Below are 17,277 nucleotides of genomic sequence, written 5' to 3' on the forward strand. Positions count from 1 at the left end.
CTACGTAACATGGAATTCATTTCCATCCTACTTACACACATAAGTGTTACATGATATGAAGGCAAGTTCTCTTAGTTTACGGTTTTTCCCTTACCTGTAAAAGAATCCATTATTCACCAAACGCCATACACAGGGCAGTGGTTGGGGCCAATATGTACAGATTTGTGTGTTGTACTGGCATTAACATTTTTGTGTGCATGCAGCAGCGCACAGTTTGGATCATACATTATCTGCACTACACTTTTCTACCTTAAAGGAAACCTATACCCCTGAGCTATGTAGGTCAGTGCTGTCCAACTTCTGCGGTGCCGAGGGCCGGAATTTCTCGCGCATACATGGTGGAGGGCCGCTAATGGAAGCCAGTTTTGACCACTCCCCCTTTTAAACCACACCCACTTCAAACCACACCCATTTTATCACAATGGTGGTAGTGCAGCAAAAACTCAAATGCTTGGTCCTCACTGCAGGGATATCAACCATCATTCATATGTGAAAGAATTATATTATGTCATATTAAGACATACCCTAAAATCCATATGACTCCTCCTCCCCTGTGGATAGCACAGCAACCCCCAGCATATAATTACACACCTTAGGGACCATTTAATGGCTATTTCCAACTGCTAACAAACTCCCAGAACAAACCCCTGCCAGGTTCACCTCCCACAGGCACCTACTTGTGTGTGCCATACTCTGCCTGCCCTATGATGCCTGTGTCTGCCATATGCTGCCTGTGTGTGCCATACTCTGCCTTCCCTATGATGCCTGTGTGTGCCATACTCTGCCTGCCCTATGATGCCTGTGGCTGCCAAATGCTGCCTGTGTGTGCCATACTCTCCCTGTCCTATGCTGCCTGTTTGTGCCATACCCTCCCTGCCCTATGCTGCCTATGTGCCATACTCACAGACAGCATAGGCCAGGCAGTACATACAATGTCTGAGGTGTGAACAGACAAACAATGTGGGTGATTACAGCCTGAGTCTGAGGTGTGAACACTGCAGGGGGTGAACAATGCATAGATTAAAAGGGGATTACACAGGGGATTACATATTTAAACAATACAGAGGGATTACAGCCTGAATCTGAAGTTAATCACAGTACTGAGACCATTTAAAGTTTACACAAGGGTAAACCATCAAAGCAGCCAGACAGGTGGGGGGCCACACAGAGGGGGGACGCGGGACGCCAGTTGGACAGCACTGATGTAGGTAATAAAAGGCACAAAGTTTGTTAAAGTGCAGTAACTAACTGCAACCAAGCCAATATGTTTTCTTTTAAATTGGTGACCAATAAAGGCTACCTGCTGATTGGTTGCCATATACTACTGCTCCTAGACAAACAGTGCATTTTATTACAAAAACCCTATAATGTGATTTGTCCGTGTCTAAACTTCTTCAGCATTGGCAACAAAAGGTCTGAAAATACTTCCACTGGTGTCTGGTATGAATCGCCAACAGTAAACACTAACACATATGGAAAGGTATTTCTAGGCATTTGTCAGTGAACTAATAAGTAAAAAATATGACATAGGCTGCCCAGTATACCTGTGTGCTTTTGAATAATATAGATTCAGCAGTTTTTAGCCCATTACATATAAGGGAAACAAGCAGGGGCATAACTACGGAGGAAGCAGACCCTGTGGTTGTGGGGGTGGGGGAGCAGGAGTGTAGAGGGCCCAGTGAGGCCATAATTAATGAGCAATTTCTGTATATATTGGCAGTATAGGTCAATTTATCAATGTTTTGCTGTGGGGCCCAGTAGCAACTAGTTACTCCACTGGAAACAAGCATTACATTTTGTAGGATAAACGATGCAACCATTTGTATATTTTAAAACCGTGTTTCCTGGTGGGGCAGCACACTTGTGATGCTGCTGTAGCCCAACCTAGGGTATGGCTTGATGTACTGTAGTTGTGACTGTGGTGACACCCCAAAGATTCCCAGTAAATACCAACACAAATAGGAAGTAAACCCAGATTTATTACACAGGAACTGGGCTGAAAATGAGTTAGAGAAATTAAATGCAGATAAATGCAGAAAGTATAAACAGGCAGAAATGGCAATTACAGTGCAATGCAATGTAAACTGCACTAGCAGTTAAGTTCTAACAACAAAGTAAATAAACACCTAAAATTCAAAATGTGGGTGTTTGGGAGCTCCCCTAATGTCCTATAAGCCAGCAGCGTTGGGGCCCTTAAACAACAATTTACATCCAGGACGCTTGAACTTTTTATTAGTTTCAAATGTATACTGTCACAACTATCTGTGATTCTAAGTAGTGTTTTCGCTGTAATCCACTTGTGTTGGTCAGTACTAATAGTCCCACAGGGGCTGGGTGCAGTCTGTATCTCCTGTGACAACTGACACAGATAGGAAGCCCTGAAGCTATAAACGCAGGGGCTGCATGACAAGGGATCCGAATGACCAGCAGCCAGATTACACTGGTTTATGTTTAAAGATTGGAAAAATCAGATGCAGCTGTGATTGGGTGAGAAGCAATAAGTTAAGGAGGGGGAAAGCTGGGCTGGGGGTGGAGAAGGATAGGGATGTGATGTCACAAAAGGAGTTCACTTCCTATCTTCTGAACAGGTAGAAACATGAGGCAGGGCTCTCTCTTTAATATAATGTTATTAGCTGCAGTATATACACACTAACTCCTCACTATACTGCTGGCTTTGGGGGTAGAACTATTTGGGCAGACTGTTTGTTAGTCTCTTGCTGTTTGTTTGCAGCTTTACAGCAATTAATCTCACTGTAGTCACTCAGGCAGCATGGAAGTCAGCCTGGGCCCAAAAATGTACCCTCTCTATTATATAGGAATCCAGGCTGTGACATTGAGCTGCAGCTACTGCAACTCATTACAGTATACAGAGAGCTGTAGTTGAAGTATACAGAGAGAGCTGTAGTGGGAGTATACAGAGAGAGCTGTAGTGGGAGTATACAGAGAGCTATAGTTGGAGTATACAGAGACCTATAGTTGGAGTATACAGAGAGCTATAGTTGGAGTATACAGAGAGCTATAGTGGGAGTATACAGAGAGAGCTATAGTTGAAGTATACAGAGAGAGCTATAGTTGGAGTATACAGAGAGAGCTATAGTTGGAGTATACAGAGAGAGCTGTAGTGGGAGTATACAGAGAGCTATAGTTGGAGTATACAGAGAGCTATAGTGGGAGTATACAGAGAGAGCTATAGTTGGAGTATACAGAGAGCTATAGTTGGAGTATACAGAGAGCTATAGTTGGAGTAAACAGAGAGCTGTAGTTGGAGTAAACAGAGAGCTATAGTTGGAGTATACGGAGAGCTGTAGTTGGAATATACAGAGAGCTATAGTTGGAGTATACAGAGAGCTATAGTGGGAGTATACAGAGAGAGCTATAGTTGGAGTATACAGAGAGCTATAGTTGGAGTATACAGAGAGCTATAGTTGGAGTAAACAGAGAGCTGTAGTTGGAGTAAACAGAGAGCTATAGTTGGAGTATACGGAGAGCTGTAGTTGGAATATACAGAGAGCTATAGTTGAAGTATACAGAGAGAGCTATAGTTGGAGTATACAGAGAGCTGTAGGTGAAGTATACAGAGAGAGCTATAGTTGGAGTATACAGAGAGCTGTAGTTGAAGTATACAGAGAGAGCTGTAGTGGGAGTATACAGAGAGCTATAGTGGGAGTATACAGAGAGAGCTATAGTTGGAGTATACAGAGAGCTATAGTTGGAGTATACAGAGAGCTATAGTTGGAGTAAACAGAGAGCTGTAGTTGGAGTAAACAGAGAGCTATAGTTGGAGTATACGGAGAGCTATAGTTGGAGTATACAAAGAGCTGTAGTTGGAGTATACAGAGAACTATAGTTGGAATATACAGAGAGCTATAGTTGGAGTATACAAAGAGCTGTAGTTGGAGTATACAGAGAACTATAGTTGGAATATACAGAGAGCTATAGTTGGAGTATACAAAGAGCTGTAGCTGAAGGTGGGGCTCAGTTGATAATAAGGCAAAGCCCGAATTCAGTAACTTTCCTGGGCTTTGCTTTACTAACACTACCGTATTATACAGTAGTGCTATAGATATAGTCATCTGATTCAGCAGCCTGCTGTCGGAGTTTGACCTCTAATTTTACTGGGCCTTATCCAGTTGCGGATGTCATCTATCTATATATTATTAACCCATACAGAATGTGCCAGATAGCCATCTTGCACAGCCATTCCTGTAGAGGCTACACTTTGTCACTCAGGCTGTGTACCTAGGGCAGAAGTAATTCTACTGTGTTTCGACACACACATATAGATATATATATATAGAGAGAGAGAGAGAGTGAGTGAGGGAGGAGGGGATTACAGTACAATTTCCCCTGTGAGTGTATCATGGACCATGTACAGACCTCTCTCTTTTACATAATGTTATTAGTTGCACTATATACAAATTTACTCTTCATTATACTGCTAGCATTGGGGGTAGAACTATTTGGGCAGGCTGCTCAATAGTCGTTTCCTTGTGTTTGTTACAGCAGTTAATTGCACTGTAGTCACTTGGGCAGCAGGGGAGTCAGCCTGGGTCCAAAAAGGCATCCTCTCTATTAAATATAGAAATTCAGGCTGTGACACTGAGCTGCTGCTACTGCAACTCATCAAAGTACACAGAGAGCAGTAGTTTGAGTTTACAGAGAGGAGCTTAGTCAGGAATAGGGCAAAGCCTGAATACAGTAACTTTCCCAGGCTTTGGTTTAATAAGTCTGTACATTGCATGGTATTTCTATAGATATAGTTCTCGATTTAGCAGCCTTTAGTAGGATCCTTACCTCTAATTTATTGAGTCACAGATTTCAGGTAATGCTCAGAGGACAATCTGCTGCTACTGCAGACAGAACCTACATATAGTATAATCCTCTATTAGTAAGTCTAGTAGGAGTCCAGATACCGATGGGTAAGTATATAAAACAGAGCCTGCCTATTGTAGCTTAGCTGGGATGCAGCCGACTGTTAGCGAGGCAGGTGCTTGATGGGCATGGGTCCCGCAGGAGTTATGACAATTGGCTGCCTGGTTACAGTTGCCCACCCAATCCCTAGCGGTTGGGTGGCTGGCATGCCAGGTAGTCCATGAAGGCGGATGGTGGTTGATTACTGGCAAGCATTCCCTCTGAAAAAAGGTTTGTATAAGAAAGCCACAGCACCTGTGAAAATACCATACGCTTAGCACAATGTCGCTTGCAGTTTCAGGGCACTCAGCTTGCAATTGAGGGGTAGATACAATTTCACCATATCTGTGCAATTATATAGAATTAGCAACCCCAAAGTTATATCATAGAGGCCTGCTTACTGTAGCTTCAATTTGCGCAGGGGGGTAGACATAGGTTTATTGTGAGTATATATATATATGTATATATATATATTTAAGCTGATCACTTAGCTCCCTGGCAACGAATGCTAGCCTTTAATTCAATAGAACTTATTTTTAAATTTTCTGGGCAGAAAGCAGTTCCCCATTGTCAGTATATGATTTGTTCACCCTGGGGGGGAGGGCGATAAAGGAGTAAGCATACAAGCAGGCAAGAAACTAAGCCCCAATGGCTCAACGTGGTATTATTCTTTCTTTCTGTGGCTAGTTGTCACTACAGTGACTTTAATATCAAGCCCTAAGAAAAGTGGTTGGACTGGCCTTTTCCCTAAAGCTGGCCATACCACAGTGGCGATCTCATGATGTTTCGTACGACCCGTCGGTCGCACGAAACACGTCAGAATCCGCCACACAACCATTCAGGGCTGAATCGCAGGTAAGGAGGTAGAAACAATAGATTCTACCTCGCTTCTGCCGATTCAGCTCTGAAGGGAGAATTTGGGTCAGGCGCCTTCTATGGCGCCCGATCAAAATTTCTAACCTGACTGGCCGATCGGCGAGTCGACCGATATCAGGCAGCTTCCTGCGAGTATCGGTTGGCTCCGCTGACATCCATACACCGCACCGATTATCGTACGAAACTAGGTTTCGTACGATACATATCGCGGTCGTGAGTGGCACTTAAGCTGAGGCCTTATGAGCTAGGCTTGCAAACGGCTGCATGGAAGTCTCTACACAAGGGATGGGCTGTGGCAAAAGCACAGTAGTGTGTACGGGAGCAGCGACAGGAGCAGTTTTGGCCTTACCCTCAAAGCTGGCATCCACACGTGGAGGACTGCTACGGAGCAGCATGGTGGAGTGGTTGGTTGGCCTTACCCTCAGAGCTGCGGTAGTGTGTACAGGAGCAGCAGTGTATGGGAGCAGCGACAGGAGCAGTGACAGGAGCAGTTTGGCCTTACCCTCGGAGCTGGGGTCTCTGAGCTGGGTCTCCATATGTGTGGAAGGGCTGCTACGGAAGCAGCATGGTGGAGTGGTTGGTTGCCTTACCCTCAGAGCTGGGGTCTCTGAGCTGGGTCTCCACATGTGTGGAAGGGCTGCTATGGAAGCAGCATGGTGGAGTGGTGGTTGACCTTATCCTCAGAGCTGGGGTCTCTGAGCTGGGTCTCCACAGGTGTGGAAGGGCTGCTATGGAAGCAGCATGGTGGAGTGGTGGTTGACCTTATCCTCAGAGCTGGGGTCTCTGAGCTGGGTCTCCACAGGTGTGGAAGGGCTGCTATGGAAGCAGCATGGTGTAGTGGTGGTTGGCCTTACCCTCAGAGCTGGGGTCTCTGAGCTGGGTCTTCACAGTATGGATGGGCAGCTACTGGACCAGTATGGCAAAGTGGTTGGATGACCTTACCCTCTGAGCGAGGCAAGTACAGCCGGAGGGAGGTCTCCACAGAGAGGACAGGCAGCTATGAGAGCAGCTGGGTAAGTGGTTGGTTGATCTTACCCTCTGAGCTAGGCGTGTACAGCTGGAGGGCATGGTAAGTGGTTGGTTGACTTGTGCTCCATTGTTACTAATAGAAGTGAAAGTTTGGTATCCAGGATGGAATCAGATTACCTTTGAAAAGCCATGTTTGCATCCAAGTCTACCATATGGGCAGAATACATTGTAATTTGCAGCAAATTAATGCTACAAATTTTTAGTCTCTTGGCCAATAGAATGCTCCAGTGGTTTTGTTTTTTGTGCTCATCAAGTCTTCTAGCTGAGAACTATTTGGGCTGATATGCCAGGCATCCTAATGGGAAGTTTTGCCTTGCTGTAACGTGTCCAAAAAATATACATCCATAGCTGGCCATGTTGGTAATTGCACATGGTCATGGATTTAAAGGTATTTCAATAAAGGAAAGTATTTATTTATGTTTTGCATACATATGATATTTAAAAAAAAAAAAAAATTATATATATTTATACCATAGAGCTAATGGTCAATTTTATTCTATCCTGTGGTACAGTATGTGTGATACAAAAAGAAATGTTTTATAACATAGTTATAAATTTATGGTGGGGACGAACCCAACTGAAGGTTTTCAGTTGGGCTCGTTGTGGCGGTAGGACCTTGCCAGAGTACTGCACAGGAAATTTTAGAAGAGGGAGAAAGGAGCTTCTCTCCTTTGACTGCACTGTGGGTTGATTATACAGACTCTACTACTGCTTGTGCTAGGTGACAGCTTGCTTGGATTTCCTATCATCGAGGCACTGCAGATTCAGGACCGGCAGCAGGGCTGCTGAACTTCTCTCATGGTGGGAGATGCAGCTCCTGCTGGTAGCAGAGTTTGGGGCCATCCTCTCCGTAGGTAGAGGCAGCCTAATTCTCAGTGGTGGATATAATGACATAGTGCTGATCTCAAGTCTTTAGTAAGGAACAGCAGATCATAGTAGCGATCTCTTATGGAATTCTGGCTTTGAATATTGCCTTGGGGTGAGGCTGGCAAGGTCCTATTTATTTGATAAAATGTGAATAAATGCTGTGGCCTCTTTTTAACCCATTTCCGGCTCCTGGTGTTTTATTAATGTATGTAACAATGGGGTTCAGAGGGATGGCTGAAGGCGAAGGGCAATTGAGGAGTCCCCTTGTCATGTTCCTTCTGTAGAGTCTGTGTGAGGCAACTATATTGTACAGGCTGTCCCAGTGTTACTGCTGCTGCACCAGTTAGATATATATGTATATATGTTAGCTACCTGTATCTCAGTACTGTGGCACACTTACTACTGGGATGTGAGACAGGCAACGTGTTTGGGACCGCAGGTCTCCTCTCAGTGCTGAGCTGGTGACTAGGAATGGCGCTGGCAGGATTTCAGTCAGCTTCCCACACTGCGCAGGGGGGATCTCTGTCACTGTCTTCCATGCAGCATCCACACATACTCTGGCCTTTAGCAGAGATCTCTAGCAGCTCTCCACCCCTCAGGTCCTCAGATCCACTTCCTCCGTTCTCCCTCTTCTGGGATCTGTAGTCCCTTCATTCCTTTTACTATAAATACTGCTGCAGTCCTTATATCAACAGTAAAAATCAGAATAAAGCAGGAAAATAAGCTTATTTTCAAGGAAACCAGCTGGGCTACACTGCTAATGTTTGCAGTGCTTTCTTTTCCATAAGGGATAATGGATTTATTTAGAACATACTGTTCAAAAGGTACATTCTACTGTAAAACTTCCAGCAAGGTGTTTGTTTTACCAGCCACTTAAAATTTTACCCTAGTGCATTCTTCATTTAAAATGGTTCTGAAATTAGTATGTGTTGTCTACTATAGTGATACAGATAGTGTTTGCCTAGCCCGTCCAAACTGCTTTGCTGCTGTTCCTAAACTTCAATTCCCAGCGTACACAGTCAAATAACAGTGAGGCTGCAGGTTGGACATCCCTGTACTAAGCTATACAGTGTTTAACACCTTAAAATTATTTATTAAGGTCAAAGGTTAATATACTCAAAATGCAACACTTTTGTTCATTAGCAGTGTAGCATTGTGAATATATACTTCAGCACAAGCAATAAAAAGCATCAATTTGTGAAAAGTCAGAAATAAAGTGGAGTTAAGGTCTGTGTTTGGTTTTTTGTTTTCCAGTGGCAACACTAACCAAAAAAATCTCAATATTTCAAACAACAGAATTCTTCTATTGTAACATGTATGACTATAGTTATCAATTGACTGATTTAATGCCATATAATTCAAATTATACTGTAAAATAATAAAAGATTCAGGAGCCTTTAAAGGACAAGGAAAGTCATTTTGGCATTTTATTTCAATAATTTTTATTTGCATTTTAACTTTTACAGGTTAGATATCAAGAAGTTTCCTGATGAACAGCATATATCTTTAAAGGGAAGAAAAAGAAAGGAATAGAGAAGAGAAAGAGGGGTCCCATTTTAGTGGATAATGGGGCCAAAGGGTGAATAAAAAGAGAGAAAGACTAATATAAAAAAAAACAGTTACGGTTTTCTTAATGATAAAAACTAATTATCCTTAACTAATATTGCCTTTTAGGTCCCATATTATATAAAAGTAAAATTTAAAGGGGTTAACATCTGTGCAAGTGTTGTTCAAATATAACCCAAATAAACTTTACTTTGGTTCATTTGCGTCTTGAGTATTATTTTGTCATTTGGTCTAGGACGTAAATGAAAATAAATTGTTTACATTTGGAAAGGAATAAGTACACCAGGGTTCCCAAACCTTCATAACTTTTTCATGTTTATCTGTAAGTACGCTAGTTAGCCTTTCGTTAACCATAACCCAATTCATTTTATTTTAAAAGTGAAAGATTGGAATTTGGGTCGTTTTCCAGTACTTAGCAATTGTTATCTTGGCTGTCAGAAAGATGAAGGTTATTAATGATCTGGTATGGTTATTTCATTTGGTATTTTCACATTCAGTAAGGCATTCTGAGGGTCTTTCCTCAGATTTGTGTTACCGAGTAGATAATGTTATATATTCTAAATCTAGACCAAAATCTTTGAACATTCAGGCAATCCCACCATATATGCATCATTGAGCCAATCTGGCCGCATCTCCTAAAACAGTCTCTGCTGAGTTGAGGGTTTATTCTATGTAGGCGGGAGGGAACCAGCGCATTATGACCTTGTATGTGGTTTCTAGTAGTGAGGTATTTCGGGAACAGTTAGCTGTGGTTTGCCATATCTGGGTCCATTTTTCTTCGGTCATCTCAGTATTAAGGTATATATGCCATGCCTGGATATAAGGTAAAGGTTTTTTTGAATGTACATTCAATAATAAATTATACAAATTAGAGATTAACTTCTTTGAATACGGATATTTAATGCAAACTGATTCAAAGTAAGTGGGGGTTAGGGTGGATTTATCCTTATTGGTTGTATGGATAAAATGGTTTATCTGTTGGTAGTGAAAGGCTTCCAAAGCAGGTGGGATATAGGTATTTTGAATTATTGGCCAGGTTTTGAGCCCTGAGAGAGAATAAAAATGATAAATAAAGTTAAAGCCATGTAACATCCACCATTGGAAGGAAGCAGGAGTAAGTCCTGGAGGGAAAAGTGGGTTGCCCAAAAGTGGTGCTGCTGGGAGAGTTGGTGACATAAGTTTGGCAGAATGTTTATCCCAGACTGTCATCGAATGAGTCAAAAATGGGTCTGGGTATATGGGGCGGGTTAGGGGAGGGGACCACAGTAGTGCACAGGGGTAGATCGGATATAGTTGGTGTTTTAATATATTGACCCATTTAGGGCATGCATATAAACTAGTGGAATCAGTTTTGCTGCTATATAGTAGTTTTGTAGTTGCGGGACACCCAGTCCTCCTTGATGTTTAGTTGTATGCATGGTTTGTCGGGTAATTCTGGGATGTTTATCCGCCCAAATAAATTTAAATACTTTTCTCTGCATGGCTTAAGATCTTGGTCTGTGATAGGGATTGGTAATGTTCTAAACAAGTAGAGAATCTTAGGTAAAAGGTTCATTTTAAAGGCGTGGATTATTCCAAACCAGGATAAGTCCATTTTGGACCATGATTGTAGGTTTTCTCTCGCCATTTTCCATAGTTGTGTATAGTTATTTTGGTATAGGGTAGTTATTTGGTTTGGAATGTTAACTCCTAAGTAATGTATGGCTGAGTTTTGCCATTTAAAGTTGAAGTTTAGTTTCAATAGTTTAACGGTATGCTGTGGTAGGGTTATGTTTAGAGCTTCCGATTTATTATGGTTTATAGTTAGTCCTGAAATGTTCCCAAAGGCGTCTAAAAGGTGAATTAGGTTAGGTAAGGAGGTTAATGGTGTGGTTATAGTCATTAAGATATCATCTGCATAAAGGCACTGTTTGTGCATTAATTGTCCAATTTGGGGGCCTGAGATATTCTTATCTTGTCTGATGAGTTCAGCTAATGGTTCAATTGCAAAGATGAACAGGATGGGACATAAAGGGCACCCTTTTCTAGTTCCCCTCTCTGTTATAATCAAATTTCCTCGGTATGGGCCCCATTTTGGGATAGTTTTAGGGAAACAATATAAAGATTTTAAGATTGTGGTGAAATAAGGTCCAATGCCCCATTTATTTAATATAAAGTATAAATAATCCCATGAGATAGAGTCGAAAGCCTTGTGAATATCAATAGATAATAAGATTCCCTGTTGTTTTGTAGTTTGTAAATAATGTATGAGTTGTAAAGTTCTTATATTATCAGTAGTTTGTCTATTGAGGATGAAGCCTGTTTGGTCTAAATTGATCAGGCCAGGGAAGAACATGTTGAGGCATAATGCTAGAATCTTTGATAATAGTTTAATATCAATATTCATTACTCATATAGGTCTATAGTTTGCACAGTCTAGGTGATCTTTTCGGGGTTTTGGTATAAATGATAGTTGGGCCTTTAGTGATTCCTCCTTACATGTTTCTCCTGATCTGATAGCATTAAACATATTTGTTAGGTGTGGGGTTAGGAGAGTTGCCTGTTTTTATATAAGAAAGGCCTGAGAATCCATCCAGTCCTGGGGATTTAGCTTTTTTCAAATCTTTAATTGCTTTCGCAATTAAATTACAGAATTGACTAATGATTTTCCTGCAAATATTTTTCATTTTAGGAAATCAAATTGTACTAAATGTATCTAAATTCCATGTTACAATCTCACCTACATCCCTGCAATCTCCATTTTCTGTTTCCACCTAAAATATTTTATATGTTTTTAATAAAAGCCATTTTAATCCCATATACACCATACTTTAATGTATATCTGTTAAATCTCTGAACTTTTCTGTCCAAACTTTTACTTTCTCATTATCTCTAATCTGTCTTCCTGCCTCTAGCAGGTACTCATTAATGAGTGAAGGATTACCTGACGTAACAGCTGCTTTAACACAATGGAGAATAAAAATGCAGAAGGTTTGCAACCTGACCTTAAACTAGTTGCCCACCCGAGAGCAAAGAGCAAGGTATGGAAGTACTTTGGGTTTGACACCAACGCAGAGGGATGTATATTGCAGTGGAAGAAGATATACTGCCGCATTTGTATGGCCCAAATTGCCTATTCTGGAAACACCTCAAACCTTTCTTATCACCTTGAGAAAAACCACCCAGATGAGTTTTGTGAATTTGTAAAGAGCAATACTGAACAAATGAGAGAAGCATTTGCAACAGCCTTTTCCAAATTAAAGCCAGAATCATCCCAGCAAGTTGTACAGGAAACTTTAATAATGAAAAACACCCATAGCTTTGAGAATAAAAAACACCTGGAGCTAACATCTTCTGTTATCAGCCTGATTTGTGAGGGAATGTACCCTGCTTCTATATTAGATGAACCTACATTTAAAAACCTTTTAAAAACAGCAGAACCAAGGTATGAAGTTCCTATGAGGAAGTATATATGTAGCAGGGTATTGCCAGAGAAATATAATGCTATTCGGGAGATGGTTTTGAAAGATCTGAATGATATCTTGTGGTGTGGGATATCCACAGATATGTGGAAGAGTGTAACTCAAAACAGGTCATATGTGACCCTCTCAGTCTACTTTATGTCTACTGGTCCCTCTAATTGTTTATCTGTAAACTCCCGCTGTTTAAAAACATTCGAAGTGCCAGAGGAAAACAAAGCAGAGACTATTACACGTGTACTGTATGAAACCTTCATTGAGTGGGGAATCAGTGCGAAAGTTTTTGGAGCTACAACTGATTTTAGCAAAGACATTGTTAAGGCATGTTCACTTCTTGATATTCCTGTAGACATGCCTTGTTTAGGACAGACATTTGATATGGGAATACAGCAAGCTTTTCAACTTCCAAAGCTGTCTAGCTTGCTTTCCAGATGTCGCAAACTTGTTGAGTATTTTCAGCAGTCCTCCATTGCAATGTACATGCTCTGTGAGAAACAGAAACAACAAAATCTCTTTCCCTGCATGCTCATAAGCGACCGTGTTTCCTGGTGGGGCAGCACACTTGTGATGCTGCAACGGCTTAAAGAACAGCAATTTACGATTGCAGGTGTTTTGGTGGAAGATAGCAATAACCATCATCTGATGTTAGAAGCTAGTGAGTGGAATACAATTGAAGGTTTGGTGGACCTCCTACAGCCGTTCAAGCAAGTCGCTGAGATGTTGTCAGTGTCAAAATATCCAACAATTAGTATGGTCAAACCCCTTCTCCATATGCTGCTAAATACATCATTAAACATCAAAGAGACAGACCCAAAAGAAATAAGTATGGCTAAAGAAGTGATTGCTAAAGTTCTATCCTCCACTTATCAGCAGACACCAGAAATAGACATGTTTCTAAATGTTGCAACTTTTTTAGATCCGCGATATAAAAAACTGCCTTTTCTGTCTGCATTTGAGCGTGCACAAGTTGAGAACAGAGTGATAGAGGAGGCAAAATGTTTCATAGACAAAGGAAAAGAGAACATTAAAAATGAAGAAAAAGTTTTCACAATTTCAGAAGAGCCCCCTATGAAAAAAATGGCTTCTTCTACCCCGCCCCCTACTAGCAGCATCAACAGTATGTTGGCTGAGATTTTTTGCCAGTCGGGATCATCTGAAGACCAGGAGGAATGGCATGCCCAGGTTGTCGAAGAACTGAGTAATTTTAAGTCACAAAAGGTTCTTGGTCTAAATGAAGATCCGCTTAAGTGGTGGTCTGATCGTTTGACATTGTTTCCACTTTTACCAAAGGTACTTCAAAAGTACTGGTGTATAAGACCTACCCGAGTCTTCCCTGAACGTCTGTTCAATTCATCAGCCAATGTTGTAAATTCAAAAAGAAATAGATTAGCTCCTGCTCATGTGGATGAGCAGATATTTTTATATGAAAACACACACAATTGCTCTGAAGCAGAGCCAGAAGATGATGATGAAGGAGAGTGGGGCTTGCAACAAGAACAGTTTTTTAATATAAGTGACACAGTTAATGTTGGCAGTGCTTTCTTTTCCATAAGGGATAATGGATTTATTTAGAATATACTGTTCAAAAGGTACATTCTGTTGCAAAACTTCCAGCAAGGTGTTTGTTTTACCAGCCACTTAAATGTTTACCCTAGTGCATTCTTCATTTTAAATGGTTCTGAATTTAGTATGTGTTGTCTACTATAGTGATACAGATAGTGTTTGCCTAGCTCGTCCAAACTGCTTTGCTGCTGTTCCTAAACTTCAATTCCCAGCGTACACAGTCAAATAACAGTGAGGCTGCAGGTTGGACATCCCTGTACTAAGCTATACAGTGTTTCACACCTTAAAATTATTTATTAAGGTCAAAGGTTAATATACTCAAAATGCAACACTTTTGTTCATTAGCAGTGTAGCATTGTGAATATATACTTCAGCACAAGCAATAAAAAACATCTATTTTTTAAAAGTCAGGAATAAAGTGGAGTTAAGGTCTGTGTTTGTTTTTTTGTTTTCCAGTGGCAACACTAACCAAAAGAAGCTCAATATTTCAAACAACACAATTCTTCTATTGTAACATGTATGGCTATAGTTATCATTTGACTGATTAATTCCATTCCAATTGACTTAATTCCATATAATTCAAATTATACTGTAAAATAATAAAGGATTCATGAGCCTTTAAAGGAAAAGGAAAGTCATTTTGGCATTTTACTGCCACATTAGTGCCACCTAGAACAATATATTTATTCTGCAGAAAGTATTACCATACCTGAGTAAAGAGCCCTAGAAGCTTTATCTGTTTGCTTAAGACAGCAGTTGCCATTTCCTCCATTTTCCATAGCTTCCTGTGGCAGCTTTAGCCCTTATAGCTCAGATCACACATTCCTAAGGGAGGAGGGAGGGATTTGTTAGCATTCTTGTGGGAGGGGGAGCAGGAGAGAGCTGCACAGACTCTGGCCCAGGGAATTAAGGATTTTTCTAAAAGAGGAAGTCAGACACCCAAACATCATGTTAACAAAAAAGTAGACAAGAAATAATGTGTGTCTTTTGAGTGCAGCTTTTTTGTGAGTTCTTATGGTTGTATTTACATAGACCTTTCTGATAAAGCTAACTTAGTTTTTTCCTTTCCTTCTCCTTTAAGGCTAATTTATGGTTCCTGGAAGCTTCAGTTTATAGTTGCAAAATGAAGACTCCTTCTTCAGCTCTAAATAGTATGGAATTTAACAACTTGCCACTTTTTTTTTTTAACCTGGATGAGTGATTTGAAATTACTGAATTGCTACTAACATTTATTTTATCATACAACTGAGAAGGATAGGTGACTGGTGACACTTAAAGTGCGCCTGATACCCCTATGCAATATATAGATATAAGTCTATTTTGAGAAGATGGTATTCAAAAATGTGATGTAAAATGTAACTTAAAAAAAAATCTCATAATTTTATAGATAGTGCTTTGTCTCCATCCCTTTACAGGGCAGGAACTGCTCCTAACATGCTGTGCATTACCAGTTCAATGATGTCAATCTAAACTAGCTGGGTACACTTTCTACTTTTCATTGACAGAAGGAAAACAAGCTCAACACTTCCTAATCTGGGGTGGGTTAAGAAAATCATTACTTTTTCATGTGTGGGCTGTGTTTATCACATGGTAGAGATTCCAAGATTGCAAGACCACACAGGTCACAGGAGTTGAGTGACTTTGATTCCTCCTTTTCTCAATCAAAAGTTTGAGGTTTGCCCATCATGTTATGCTTAACACTGTGCCGAAATATGTTGGGTGGGTGTTTTGTGGATCATTAGAACCTATAGTTGTTGATGTGTGGACTTTTTATATTATATGGTACAGATCTCAGCCTAATACCACTCCTTGAAGAACACAACAATTTCGGAGAAAGAAGTCTTTAAGATTCTTCCTCCTTCCAACCAAAAGTTCATGGTCCGTCCACATTGTGCTGAAGTGTGCTTGTTCAGCATTCTTTAGGCTTTGAAACTGCACCAATAGCAGTATCTCTCAAACCCATACTTTTATATTATACCAATACATATGCCATATATATATAAGCTGCTTACACACTAAATAAATGTTTTGATGAATGTTGTACTTAATGTTTTAAGCTGTTTTTAACAAATTATTTTGTTACATAGTCATGCCACCATATTGTTTTGACCTATTGTTAAAAAAGCCATAATCTTGTTGATGTTTGCCAGCTTTGGATGTGTTGCTTAGAGATCTACCTAATGCTGGAGTATGGGAATAAATTCTCTAAAGAAAATATATTTTTTGTTGGGGACGTTCAAGCGTTTTTAATATAGTTGGTCTTTCATGGTGTAAACATTTCAGATTGTACAGCTGTGTGGGAACTGTTAGCGCTTTATTAATAAATTATGGACAAAAATAAATAAGGTACTACATTTGTGTACCAGTACTTTGCTATGGTCATGACTCATTTATAAGTGTCCTTTGTTGTAATTAAAAACAAAATGTAAATTACTTGAAAGCATGATACAAGTTCTTGATCTAATTTTATTTAGTAAAAGTAGCAATAAAGTCAAATATGAACAAAATAAGGCTCTTTCTGCAGGATGCACAAAACACATATTGAACAATTATAGACAAGATTTCTCATTTATAAGCAAGACTAAAATATTGTAAAGTTCTAATTAGATTATTAAGCTTTTAATCAACTTTGGTGCATGTTTAAAGGGGTCGTTTACGCAACACAATTTGCTATTTATATTCATTCCATATTATTTGTGGCTTTGAATTCAAACAGCTATTTGGTTGGTAAGTCTCAAATACCGTAGCAACCAGGCAGCAGCTAGGAAATCTGATTGGAAGACAAATGGTAGATGGGCAAAACAGAATTCTAAGCAAAAAAACTCCAAAAAACTAAAGGTTCACATTCAAGCTGTTTTTGCTTGCTGGAGTCAGTGACCTTGATAAACATTTTATATTTTCTGTTAGAAATAGTGATGTGCAGGTTGACCCAAACCCCCTGAATTGGGTGTGTTTGGGTTGAAATATTGGCAACTATTGTGGGTTTTGGGTTTGGTGCGGTTCAGAC

General features: G+C 40.3%; 1 protein-coding gene across 9 annotated transcripts in view; it reads left to right on the top strand.

Moving 5' to 3' along the window:
* The window catches only part of LOC105945140 (zinc finger BED domain-containing protein 1), a 78,564-nt gene extending 61,916 nt beyond the window's left edge, over nucleotides 1–16,648 (top strand). For 4 of the 9 annotated variants that reach the window (XM_031896690.1, XM_031896687.1, XM_031896688.1 and 1 more), the window contains exon 3: nucleotides 12,144–16,648. In XM_031896690.1, the coding sequence (XP_031752550.1) occupies nucleotides 12,198–14,279 (2,082 nt within the window). In that variant the 5' untranslated portion in view covers nucleotides 12,144–12,197 and the 3' untranslated portion in view covers nucleotides 14,280–16,648. The remainder of the gene's footprint in view (nucleotides 1–12,143) is intronic. The other 5 variants (XM_031896691.1, XM_031896689.1, XM_031896686.1 and 2 more) reach the window with 3 other exon arrangements.
* Nucleotides 16,649–17,277: the final 629 nt, after the last annotated feature.

The sequence above is a fragment of the Xenopus tropicalis genome, chromosome 2 (genome assembly GCF_000004195.4).
Source record: "Xenopus tropicalis strain Nigerian chromosome 2, UCB_Xtro_10.0, whole genome shotgun sequence".
Taxonomy (NCBI): domain Eukaryota; kingdom Metazoa; phylum Chordata; class Amphibia; order Anura; family Pipidae; genus Xenopus; species Xenopus tropicalis.